General features: G+C 28.4%; 4 protein-coding genes across 5 annotated transcripts; 2 read left to right on the plus strand and 2 right to left on the minus strand.

The window, feature by feature from the left end:
* Positions 1 to 127: 127 nt before the first annotated feature.
* Positions 128 to 10837, minus strand: LOC122399331 (GPI mannosyltransferase 2). Its single transcript, XM_043399943.1, has 2 exons — positions 10719 to 10837; positions 128 to 1810 (listed from the first exon to the last, which is right to left on the minus strand). Exon 2 carries the CDS (start codon positions 1595 to 1597, stop codon positions 128 to 130), a length of 1470 nt encoding a protein of 489 aa, XP_043255878.1. The 5' UTR covers positions 1598 to 1810; positions 10719 to 10837.
* On the plus strand, positions 1983 to 10226 carry LOC122399477 (dual oxidase 2-like). Its single transcript, XM_043400177.1, has 26 exons — positions 1983 to 1992; positions 2093 to 2431; positions 2516 to 2697; positions 2767 to 3010; positions 4169 to 4396; positions 4497 to 4580; positions 4809 to 4900; positions 4963 to 5244; positions 5342 to 5517; positions 5607 to 5728; positions 5793 to 6005; positions 6075 to 6194; positions 6255 to 6394; positions 6470 to 6721; positions 6806 to 6946; positions 7008 to 7183; positions 7250 to 7764; positions 7836 to 8066; positions 8130 to 8223; positions 8436 to 8646; positions 8732 to 8852; positions 8948 to 9177; positions 9312 to 9470; positions 9537 to 9692; positions 9826 to 9954; positions 10060 to 10226. The coding sequence occupies exons 1-26, from the start codon at positions 1983 to 1985 to the stop codon at positions 10186 to 10188; spliced, it is 4776 nt and encodes a 1591-aa protein (XP_043256112.1). The 3' UTR covers positions 10189 to 10226.
* Positions 2975 to 4483, minus strand: LOC122399339 (pyruvate dehydrogenase E1 component subunit beta, mitochondrial-like). Of its 2 annotated transcripts, none has more exons than XM_043399961.1 (2): positions 4361 to 4483; positions 2975 to 4273 (listed from the first exon to the last, which is right to left on the minus strand). In XM_043399961.1, exon 2 carries the CDS (start codon positions 4121 to 4123, stop codon positions 3047 to 3049), a length of 1077 nt encoding a protein of 358 aa, XP_043255896.1. In that variant the 5' UTR covers positions 4124 to 4273; positions 4361 to 4483; the 3' UTR covers positions 2975 to 3046. The 2 variants fall into 2 exon arrangements, with proteins under 2 accessions (XP_043255896.1, XP_043255897.1); XM_043399962.1 differs by having other exon boundaries at positions 2975 to 4061; positions 4361 to 4382.
* A 175-nt stretch (positions 10838 to 11012) lies between the features above and the next one.
* On the plus strand, positions 11013 to 11911 carry LOC122399354 (succinate dehydrogenase assembly factor 4, mitochondrial-like). The gene is made up of 3 exons (XM_043399991.1): positions 11013 to 11217; positions 11501 to 11593; positions 11676 to 11911. The coding sequence occupies exons 1-3, from the start codon at positions 11103 to 11105 to the stop codon at positions 11843 to 11845; spliced, it is 378 nt and encodes a 125-aa protein (XP_043255926.1). The 5' UTR covers positions 11013 to 11102; the 3' UTR covers positions 11846 to 11911.
* The last annotated feature ends 887 nt before the right edge of the window (positions 11912 to 12798 follow it).

Below are 12798 nucleotides of genomic sequence, written 5' to 3' on the forward strand. Positions count from 1 at the left end.
CATGTACATTTTTTCACTTAAATTTAACATTTCAATATATACTTATTATTCTTACAGTGATGGATTTACAATTATCACAATTTTATTTAGTTATTATAACATAACATCTATACAATACATATATAAATTACGTCCAAGGTAAAAAGTTTGGAAACATAAAACAACCTATAAATACATATCCTAGAAAGTATGATAATATAAGCTTATCCTTCAAAACATATCTCTTTGGAATTAGAAAAAATAATCTCCATTTAGTAAACATAGTTTCTCCATTTTCATTCATCATGTTATTGTTATGTGTGTTAGACATGGTTAAAGCACAATACCAATATATCAATGGACTTGCTGAGCTTATTAAACGTGTGCTTACTTGAATATGTACGAAAAGAATACAAAATACAGTCAAAAATAAACCATGAAGAATGAACACTAACATTTCTGATGGATATTTATTTGTGGTAACAAGCTCTTTATTCTCAGTACTTTTAACGAACCCCAATGTATAAAAATATTTTCTGTGCTCAAGAAAATATTCTTTTATACATGTAATCATAATAACCAATATTGGAAATGCTAGAATAAAATTTGGTATCTGTTTTAGTTCATAGTAATTGAGAAAGCCTACATTCCAGTATTTCGTTTGTATATATGAGTATGCAATTGGAATCTTAGCATGACACCATTCTATGTTATTACTACCTGGCAATACTAAATTATTAATTCTACTGTGACTATTAATATGTTTTGGAATAAATATTTGATTAGAACGAGGAATACAAAATGTAATGTAATTATATATGTGTAACAACATAAAAGGAGCTATTGATATAATTAACGTATTACACATTAACAAAATACTTTTTAAAGTAGTTTTTCTAAACAAAAATTGACCTAATGCTTTCAATGAAAAATTATTATACTTTGTTGAAAAACTATGGCATAATTCTTTTAATCCAAAATATATAGGAAAACCAATGTTGACTATACCATTTGATCTTGTAAGAATAGATAAACCTATTGGAAAAGATACATATAGATCATATTTAATAGATCTTAACATACTGTAATATGTTAAATAAGTAAACAAAGATTCTGAATAAATAGCAGAAAAAAATATAGTAGCTGGATTTATGCAATAAAGTATTGCTGCTTTATAAGCTAGATTTTTCTTTTTCAATACTATCGTACTTAAATCATAAAATATAATAGCAGATTTTACAAAACATGTAGTATTAATTAATATGGCTGCTATAATTATAGAGCTGTGAGTATTTAACATAAAGAATACTTTTCTTATAAAAGTAGCAGTAATTCGAATTAATATGGGATATAATGGATAGAATGCCAAAGTATTTTCATATGTATAACCATATTTGGCAATATGTATAAAGTATTCACCATCCCAGCGTGTAAGACCACCAAAGAAAAATGTAACTATATTATCATATAATGAAATCTTTTCGCGATTATCGACAGGACTTCTAAATGCATCTGCATGATGATCAGGGCATACAAAATTAAATATAAATTGTAAAACTAAAACTGTTATTCTACTAAGTATCGCAAACCAAAAAATCTTTTTTCGTGGTTCATTCATTATTATACAATTACATTACATAAAAATGTGTGCATTTAATACTTAATTGTATTATACTTATTCTTTACCAGAATTTACTTAATAACAGCTTTAAATGTGATTCAGTCTTCTTCATTTCCTGTGCCTCTTATCAAGCAAAGATAGAGATATTATATTACATATAACGAGTGGTTCTTTTCCTGCCCACAGTTCTTATTTTAGAAGCGCGTAAAACTAGAACAAATATTTAAATCACAGTACATTAATGAATCTTTCAAATATCGCCAGTCATTATTGAGATAAAATATGCACGCTTCATATTATTTAATTGTTATTTACTGTTGTTTCCCATTATTCAATTGCAATTCTACACTTCCTAACAAGTCAGTAAAGTTAACATGTAAGTATGGATCTCAGTATCTTAATATTATATCATGTTATTGTGCATTATATAATATTATAAATAAAATAGTGTTAATATAATAATAATACAACTTCAAAATATCTGATTTAAAGATATTAAAAAGCCAAGTAACATTGAAATTGTGAAGGATAAGCAGAGGTTGTTGGACTGGTTATTAACTGGATCTTGGGAAAACACTAATGTTTATGAGTATAAAGCAAAAGCAACAGAATATCCTGGATATGATGGATGGTATAATAATATTGGTCGACCGAAATTGGGAGCAATTGATACTCCTTTATTAAGAAGATGGCCAGCTGCTTATGAAGATGGTGTATATAAGCCTTCAGGTACTAATAGGCCAGAACCATTGGAGCTAAGTGATAAACTTCTCAGTGGTAATATTGGATCTAAATCCAGAACAGGCAAAAATGCATTACTTGTATTTTTCGGTATGTTACAAGATATTAAATTTATTTTTAAGAGAACATAATCAATATTCCATTTAATTATGATTACAATTACAATGTATTTAGGGCAACATGTTGTAGAAGAAATTTTGGATGCACAAAGGCCAACATGTCCACCAGAATATTTCAATATTAAAATTCCAGATGGGCATGATTACAGAATCAAACCTGGACATTCTGAAATGCCAGTATTACGTACACGTTATGATATGAGAACCGGGCACTCTCCTAATAATCCACGTCAACAGGTTTCTAAATTCTGTTTAACGACACAATTAGTCATTTAATAGTTACAGATTAAAAATAGTACATTGCAGTTGAACGAAATAACTCCTTTTTTGGATGGTGGACTCATCTATGGTACTTCAAAAGCATGGTCAAATGTTTTAAGAACTTATTCAAATGGTACCTTTGATCAGAATGGTTTACTTGCAACATCCCACGATAATTTATATCCTGAATATAATACTGCTAGACTACCCATGTTTAACCCACCACCTCCACTTCATCATCATAAATATATTACACAGCATCATACAGAGAAAGTTGAACGATTTTTTAGTAAGTAAAATTTTATTTGAAAGACAAATAACAGATTTATATTTTCATACCACAAACTTTCTTAGCAAAATCTACAATATGATGATCTTTAGGTGTACACTCGTATTCAATATTTTCTGCATATGGCATAGGTACATCAATACCTGTGCAACGAACAGCCGGTGCATCAAGTTGAAAAAATATTGGATTTTCCATTACTGTAGCCACTATTTCAGAACCCACTCCACAAATAGGCCATCCCAATTCTACGGTCATTAATCTATGGGTTTTTGTAACCGACTTAAAAATTGTCTCCCAATCTAATGGTCTAAGAGAACGTAAATTAATAACTTCTGCTTCTATTCCTTCTCCTGCTAGAATTTCAGCTGCTTGCATTGTATAGAGAGTAGCTTGACCATGTGATGTTAAAGTAATATGGTTACCCGATTTTTCAATTTTAGCTTTACCAATAGGTATCATAAAATCTTTATCCATAACTTCATCCGATACAGGAAATTCGATATTATAAAGTAATTCACTTTCTAAAAGTATAACTGGATCAGGATCTCTGACAGCAGCTTTCAAAGATCCCCTGTAATCTTCACAGGTTGTAGGTGACATAACTTTTAAACCAGGCACGCTCATATACCATGCAGCAAAACACTGAGAATGTTGTGCAGCTAAACCTTTAGCATTACCATTTGGACCACGAAACACAATGGGTACACCATATTTTCCTGCGCTCATATATAAATTCTTAGCTGCGCCATTTATTACACGATCTATAGCTTGCATTGAAAAATTAAATGTCATAAATTCACATATTGGTTTTAAACCACCGAGTGCTGCTCCAATAGCTAAACCACAAAATCCTGCTTCTGTTATGGGTGTATCAATTAATCTTTTATCCCCATATTTTTTCCAGAGCCCTCTTGTTACTTTATATGCACCATCATACTGTGCAACTTCCTCCCCCAAAATAAATACTTTTTCATCTCTTGCTAATTCTTCATCGAGAGCTGAATTTAATGCATCTCTTACACTCATTTTTGTGATAGATCTATAGAATTTCCTTTGAGAAATATGTGATATATTTGATAATATTTTAATTCTTAAGGAGTACAAAGAGTGCATTGTGAACAATTAATAAAGTAAATATGGTGCAATTGTATGTTCTAGAGCTAGGAAATCCAAGAGGGAATGAAAATCCGTTTCTTCTCACTTTTGGTATAATTTGGTTTAGATGGCATAATCATGTAGCAAGATACATAAAACACCAGTGTCCTGATTGTTCAAGTGAAAAAGTTTACAATGAAGCTCGAAAATGGGTAATAGCAACGCAACAACACATTGTTACTAATGAATGGTTACCTGAATGGTTAGGAAACGAACTTCCTAAATACAATGGTAATGTATTTATAAAAATTCCGTAATTTATACAACTTATAAAAGATACATTATCTTTATCAGATTTTGTACCAATTTAAGTTCAATCACTTTTCAAAAGGTTACAATCCAAACATCGATCCCCAAATAGAACAATTTTTTCAAGCAGCAGCTTTTCGATTTGGTCACACTTTGGTTCCACCAGGTACTACTCAAATGATTTTGTTAATTTAATTAGAAATAATATAAACATTTTACATATCATAATGAATATAAACAATTACATATTATAGTATATATAGTTATTTTTCCATGGCCTACTTTAAGAACTTGTTTTTTTTTTTCATGTGAGAATTTGTTAACTTTCGACAAATAAGAACACTACTTGAAAAAATAAAAATAAAAAGGGCATAATTCAATATTATTTCAATAGGTGTTTATCTGCGAGACTATGGAAGAAATGGTTGTAAACTAGAACAAAATTCTTGTGCAATTAGAACTTGTAATAATTACTGGATGTCAGAGGTATTGTACTAAACAAATTGAATATTGTTTGTGTTATTTTAAAACCACTATTTTCTGTCTAGAATTCCATTTTTGCAAACATGACAAAAGTAGAGGGAGTTATTGATATTGAAAAATTAATAATGGGAATGGCTGTCCAATTAAGCGAAGAAGAAGATCACAAAATCATTGAAGACTTAAGAGGTAGATTGTTTGGTCCACTTGAATTCTCCAGAAGGGACTTAATGGCGCTTAATATACAAAGAGGCCGCGATCATGGACTTCCAGACTATAATACTGCCAGACTGGCATATAATTTAAAGAGAGTCGATAATACATCTCATTTTTTAAATGTAGATCCAGAAGTACTTATTGAATTTATGCACTATTTCTTAATCGAACTAATTCTTTCACAATTTACACTACATATCATTGTATTATTGTTTCATATCTCACATCAAGTTTAAAAAGCAATTTTTGAAATTACATAATAATTCCTTTGATAATGTCGACGTATGGGTTGGAGGAATTTTGGAAACCATAGATGGACCTGGAGAATTATTTCAAGCTATCATAATTGATCAATTTGAACGTATTCGTAGTGGAGATAGATTTTGGTATAAAAATATGAAAAATAAGTAAGTTATTTGCATAACAAAGAATATTATTTTTATTGGACCTTATGTTTTATATTTTTATATTAAAATCTTAAACATTATACCTTTAGTCTCTTCACTGCTGATGAGATCAACAGATTAGAAAATATTTCATTCTACGATATATTAGTATCTGTTACTGCAATGGATCATAATGATATTCCAAGCAAACCTTTTAAAGTTCCTGCATCAGGTATATTTATAAACAGTAATCAAATTTTTTTAGTAACTATCAATACATACAATTTTTATTTCAGGAAAAGAATTGCATCCTAATTGTTATACAAATGGTATTATTAAGGAGGGTAATTGTACAAAATTTAATAAGGAATATATTAGTTGCTATCATGCTGAAACAATTACTGTTGGAAATGTTGATAAATGTACAGATCCTGGAACCTATGACTATTTTAATAATAGCATTCTATCTTTCTCGCTGACATTAATGGGATTACTTGTTATTTTGTGTTGTAAGATATATTTGTCTATATTTGCTTATAATGTGAACAAGTATTTAGATATAATAAACTTTTAAACAGCTTCCATCACAATACTTTATCTTCAATCAAGATTAAAACAAACGAAGCAAACTGAGTACCAATCAAAGTGCATAAAATCACATTTATTAAAAGAAGATCAGGATACTACATTGTTTACTGGTAAGTTTTTCAATGTTAAATATTAAATTTAAATACGAATTTTTTACAATGTTTTATTAGTGAACGAATGGCAAGGTAAAAAATTGCCATTGAGACCTATAATCATTACTCTAAATCTAATGAAAAAACAATTGGAAATTAAAAATCAAATGGGATGTATAATACGAGCAATAGATTTGATACATTGCAACACAATAAAGGTACATGTAACACTAAATTATAAATAAATAACATAATAAATATTATTTCATAAACAAAATTATGCTATTCAACAGGTGTACGTTACATTTAATGGGAACTATGTTATGCTTAGAGTAGACCATAATTATGATTTAGTCTTAAAATTTAATTCTGATTATCTCAAAAGCTTATTTCTTCAAACATTAAAGAAATTCGTTGAAGAATTAGTAACAGTATCGATACAAGAAACACTAAACATTACAGTTAAAGAACTGTTAAAGCAAGCTGTTACCAAAAGGTGTAGACAGAAAAAGCTAGAACAATTTTTCCGTGTGGTTTTTGCACAAGTATGATAAAGTAAAATATAATAAATAATTAAGTATGAATAATTAGTTTCAAATAATAATTTGTTTTTATTTTATACTTTACAGGCACTTCATATAACTCACACAGAAGATGAAATATTAAAAATTGATTCAGCAGTGGCAAGAGAAGTCGTGTACACAGAATTAACTATTATAGAATTCTCTGAAGCATTAAGTATGAGATCAGACTCAGAATTTATCAAAAAGGTGAAAATCTTTAATTTTTTGTACGTTAAGTTTCATAACATAAGTAAAATATAATTTTCAGATATTCAATCTAGCTGACAAAGATAAAAATGGTTTCATATCGTTTAGAGAATTTCTTGATATGTTAATTATATTTCTGAATGGTTCTGCAGAAGAAAAAGTAAAATTAATGTTTGACATGTATGACATAAATGGGACAGGAAGATTGAAAAGAGATGATTTTAAAAATATGCTACGGTACCTATTAAAGTAGATTTAACATTTTTAACAGTAATTTTATTTTGTTTTCTATAATGCTTCTAGATCGTTTATGGAAACAGTTAATGCAGATATAACTGATAATAATTTAGAAACACTGGTACAATCAATGATGGATCATGCAAACATAGCAACAAAGGAAAATATAAATTTGCAAGACTTTCATCAAATTCTCAGTGACTTTAACGACAAATTAAATTATGCTGAATTAGAATTTAATGTAAATTCAGATGGGAAGCATAGAAAATTACATGTTGGAGGATCAAAAGCTAAATCAAATTTTATAAAAGAAGCGGAAAGAACAATAGAAAGTTTGTATTCGGATCCGAATGAATTACAAACAAGAATTGGCGGTAACAATCAAATTAAACAAAGCATAATTAAAAAAAAATGTAGAGAAATTATGAATGAAAATGAAAGAATTGTTGAAAATACGAAACAGTATACTGATGATTATTGGTATCCTATAATGAAATATTTTGCTAATAAAAAGTTGCAAATATTTTGGGCATGTTTATACAGTTTGATTCTTCTTGGAATCTTTGCAGAACGAGCATATCGTGAGTGCCTTTACACTTTTGCATTAAATAATAAAAGTGTGGTTCTAACTGTTATTAATATATTATTATAGACTACTCGGTGGAACAAGAACATTCTGGTTTAAGACACATCTTAGGATATGGTTTAGCAATAACTAGAGGAGCAGCATCAGGAATAATGTTTACATACTCCACACTTTTAATTACAATGTGTCGTAATATCATTACAATTCTAAGAGACACTATTCTACACTTATATATACCATTTGATTCTATGATTGAGATACATAAATACGTCGCTTGTTGGGCATTAGCATTCACAGGTAAATTATAATGCTGTATTTAATGTTTAAAACTTTTGTAACGTATTATCTATAAAATTGTAGTACTTCATATAATTGGCCATGGGTTCAATTACTATCACATTTCTACACAAACTGCGGATGACTTAACGTGTTTGTTTCCAAATTATTTTCATGCGTAAGTATTCACCTTTGCAGACAGATTATACAGGATGTTATGCCACCCCTATCATCAAAATCAAGAAAACCAATTTGTTGATTGAGGCTTCGTTAAAAATTTAAAGTTTCACCTGTAGAACGACAATCTGCAATCTCCCATTAAAATTTTTTCCCAAGGGTGGACGAAGATCCTGTATATTTTTACATATTAATGCAAAATTTATATTTTAGTACACATGAATTGCCAAAATTTCATTATTGGTGCTTCGAAACAATGACAGGATTAACTGGAATACTGTTAACTATTGTAGCAGGATTAATATTCTTATGTTCGTTACCGCACATACGTAGAACACATTTTAATCTGTTTTCAATGACACATTCTTTGTATCCTGTTTTTTATATTTTAATGATATTACATGGAACTGGAAGATTGGTTCAGGTAATTTTCTGTATAAGAATTATATGTATGTAGAGATGTAATTTAGTTGGATAATACTAAAATTATAATTGTTATCACATAACAGGAACCATTTTTCCATTACTTTTTTCTGGGACCACTAATTTTATTTGTTTTTGATAAAATTATTACCATGACACGGAAAACGATACAAATACCCATTTTAAAGGCAGATATATTACCATCAGGTAAAATTTTAGTGTATTATATGTATAATCATCATTAACCATAATATTTTTTTAGTACTATATTCAGAATTAATTTGATTAAACATTTGATACAGATGTGACTTGCCTTGTGTTTCCTAAACCACCAAATTTTCAATATAAATCTGGCCAATGGATAAGAATAGCATGTCCCTTGTTACAAACAAATGAATATCATCCATTTACTTTATCTTCTGCACCTCATGAACCAAATTTAAGCGTACACATTAGAACTGTAGGACCTTGGACTACTAAGATTAGAAATAAATTGGATCCAACTTATATACTTGATGAAAAATTGCCAATGGTATTTAAAAATATTACTAAATCTAAATTTAATTTTACTACATTTATGTTCTATGCTTTTTCTTAAAGAATAAACAAATGATCGCTTAATAGCAGCTTGCAATAGTTTTATTTAATTTTTTCTATATTTAACAGATTCATATAGATGGCCCGTATGGTGAAAGCCATCAAGATTGGTACAAATATGATGTGACTATAATGATAGGAGGAGGTATAGGAGTTACACCTTTTGCATCAATATTGAAGGACATAATATTTAAATCAAACCACAAATCCAACTTGGGATGCAAGAAAGTAATTTCAATCATTTTCAAACAATATAAAAGATCAATTGCCAAAATTAATACTACAATTTCATAGGTATATTTTCTATGGGTAACAAGAACACAAAAGCAATTTGAATGGCTGGTTGATATATTACGAAATCTTGAAAATGCTGATGTTAATAATACCGTATTAGTTCATATTTTCATCACACAATTTTATCAGAAATTTGACTTGCGAACTATACTATTGGTAAAGTAGCATTGATATACAGTTAATATATACTTAATAATATTAATATATACTTAAACAAGACACCCTGTATAAGTATATTAATTTTTTAATGTTAAAAATATAAAAAATGAAATATCTGGACATTTTTCAGTATATTTGTGAGCGTCATTTTCAAAAAATCTCAAACAAATCTTTGTTTACTGGTTTAACAGCAGTGACACATTTTGGACGACCCAATTTTGAACAGTTTTTCTTATCTATTCAGAAATTACATCCAACAGTGAGTAACATCATTACATTTATCAATCTTTTACTATCACTTTACTTGAAATACTAAATAAAATATCATTTTTATTTGTTATTAATACCAATTCTTTCATTCCAGATTAATAGAATTGGTGTCTTTAGCTGCGGTGCACCATCTATGCTACAAGCTATAGACGAAGCTTGTAAATCTATTACTCTAAAAGAAAATCTTAATGTTTTGTTCCAACATTACTTTAAGAGTTTTTAAAATTTTAGTAAATTACTATACATTATCCTCATATAGTAATTATAATTTCATTAATCCTCTGTAGACATACATGTTGAGTATGAATATTAAAGAAATGTAAAGAAATAATGTGCATCAGAAAGTAATTTTGTAAAGAATATGTTCGCAAAGAATTTCTCGAATATGTCCAAAAAAGTAAAAGTATCTTGTTTGGTATATTAAAACATTGTCTGCAAACGATTAACATATAACATATAACTTGATGTAAATTAAGATATATGTATAAATATATTTTGAAATAAGATTTACGTTTATTATGGATTGCTAATTATATTCAAGACCAGTATATGTATGTACTGAAAACTACATTAAAATTTGTAGTTATAACCTAATTTTATAACCTCAATCTAATACTTCTATAAAATTGTCGCACGTATCTTTAAATTTTTTATTACTTAATTGTAAATCACGTGTTTCTTATAGTAACAGATTTAAACTTATAAAACTATAAAATATAAACAATTATTTTTTATGAATAAAACAATGCATACCTACAATGCTCCAGTAACAAAAGCACGCGTTACCATAATTTGTTTAATCTTGTTTGGTTTACACTATATAAATTAAGAAACTAACAAATACTTCAATTGGTTGAAATTCACTTTTGTATGTTGAAGGATATGTTTACAGCAAATATTATTCGTAGAAAGCTATTCCACTTTTGCAGTAAACCGCACCTATATGCCCGATCACGTGTATGTGATCCAAACTGGAGCCTCCAGTGCGCATGATCAAAAATTCCCACGAAAGTCCGCTCGAACTATGATCTATCTAAAGACAATATAACATAACTCTATTGCAGTAATAAAAGTGTACATGATGTGATTACATATATAGAGTTAAATATCATAACTCCTATTTAGTCACTAAAATAGATGAAAACGTTCGAAATGGCTAAGGTTATGTTCATTTCAAACGTTATGCATTTTCACAAATTATTAAAAGTGAATCGTGAAATTATAAAATGCCCAACTAACTTATTCTATACACGTAAGTGTTTTAGAAGTCATATGCGGTATTAATTATAAAATCAGAAGGTTTCTAAAGTAGTCAAAAATTTATAAAATTCTAAAACATCCATGTTTTGTCATCTAATCATTTCTGAGATATTAAGCCAGATACTATTTTCATCATTCCTTGAAGATCTTTTAACATGGATAATAATCAAATTGAATATTTTTGGCTGCTCTATAATTTTGCAAAGCTTTATCAATGCTGAACAATATATTTTCAAGTAGTTGCCTTGTAAGTAACAAATTAATCCTTTTTACAGAATATCAAATACTGTGTGCAAAGGAAACCGATACAACCGAGAGTTCAAGAATGCGTGAATTTAGAAAAAAATTAAGAGAACGTACACCTATAGGTACATTACTATGCAATAAAGAAACATCTATCGTCAAATTATGTAAATGTTATTAATAAAATGACATAATTTTACATGACAGAGAAAGTGGAAGAACTAGAAGAAGGAAAACATCCTTATCAAGAGAAAGAACCACTGAAACCATTTCCAAATGATACCAATCCAGAAACAGGTGAAGTGGGAGGACCACGAGGACCAGAACCAACCCGATATGGCGATTGGGAAAGAAAAGGTCGAGTAACAGATTTTTAAATGTGTTTAGGAAGAAATTTGTAATATAGTTATTAATGTAGACTGTAAATTGTAAATAAACTATAGAGTAATGTTAAAATAATTTAGAAATGTAAAGAATATTATTTAAAAATTTTGTTAAATTTAAACAAAATAATAAAAAGTCTTGAGTTAAAACATTTTGTACAATTTAAGAATTAATTCTTACTTTCTTGTATATGTAACTGTATGTATATATAATATTTTTAGTTTTTATAGATATGTATGTGAACATAATAGTTAATAAGCATAGAAATTAAATTATATTTAAAAATAAAAAAAAGTGAAACTAATGATTTGATGTATTTTTACTTGTATTTTGTTAAACATATAACAAAAGAATTAATACTTTGTAAACCTTCAATCTTTTTCTTAGCCATTTCAATAGGATATACAAATAAAAGTATTTATAAATTAGAGCTGACATTGTGTTAATGTCAACATGTTTAATCATCTCAATAAAATTTCTATAAAACCGTTAATGCATAGAACTAGACAATTTGCAGCAAGTATGTAGCATATAAATCTTATAAGCGTATATATGTATAAACCTTAGTTTATAAAATTATTTTGACATATTAACATAGAATATTGTTCCATAATTAATCAGATACAAAAGGTGAAAAGGAAGAATCTGCAAGAATGAAACAGTTTCATAAAAAACTGAAATTGCAACCAGTACCAAGTAAACAAAACATTTTACATTTAATCATAAACTAATAATCAAATATTATGCAAATTAAATTAAATGATAGGAGTTCCCCCAAAAGAACGTTTCGTGGATTTGGTATTAGTGGAAACTGATCCAAACAGTGGGGAATTAATAACAGATAGCGAAAAAGATCCAACAAAGTGGGGGGATTGGCAACACGGTGGCCGAGTAAGCGATTTCTAAATCCGAAACTGCATTATTCCATAATTTTCATTTGAAGATC

This window comes from Colletes gigas, unplaced genomic scaffold (genome assembly GCF_013123115.1).
Source record: "Colletes gigas isolate AHSC1104 unplaced genomic scaffold, ASM1312311v1 Colletes_gigas_Sc00013, whole genome shotgun sequence".
Classification (NCBI taxonomy): Eukaryota; Metazoa; Arthropoda; class Insecta; order Hymenoptera; family Colletidae; genus Colletes; species Colletes gigas.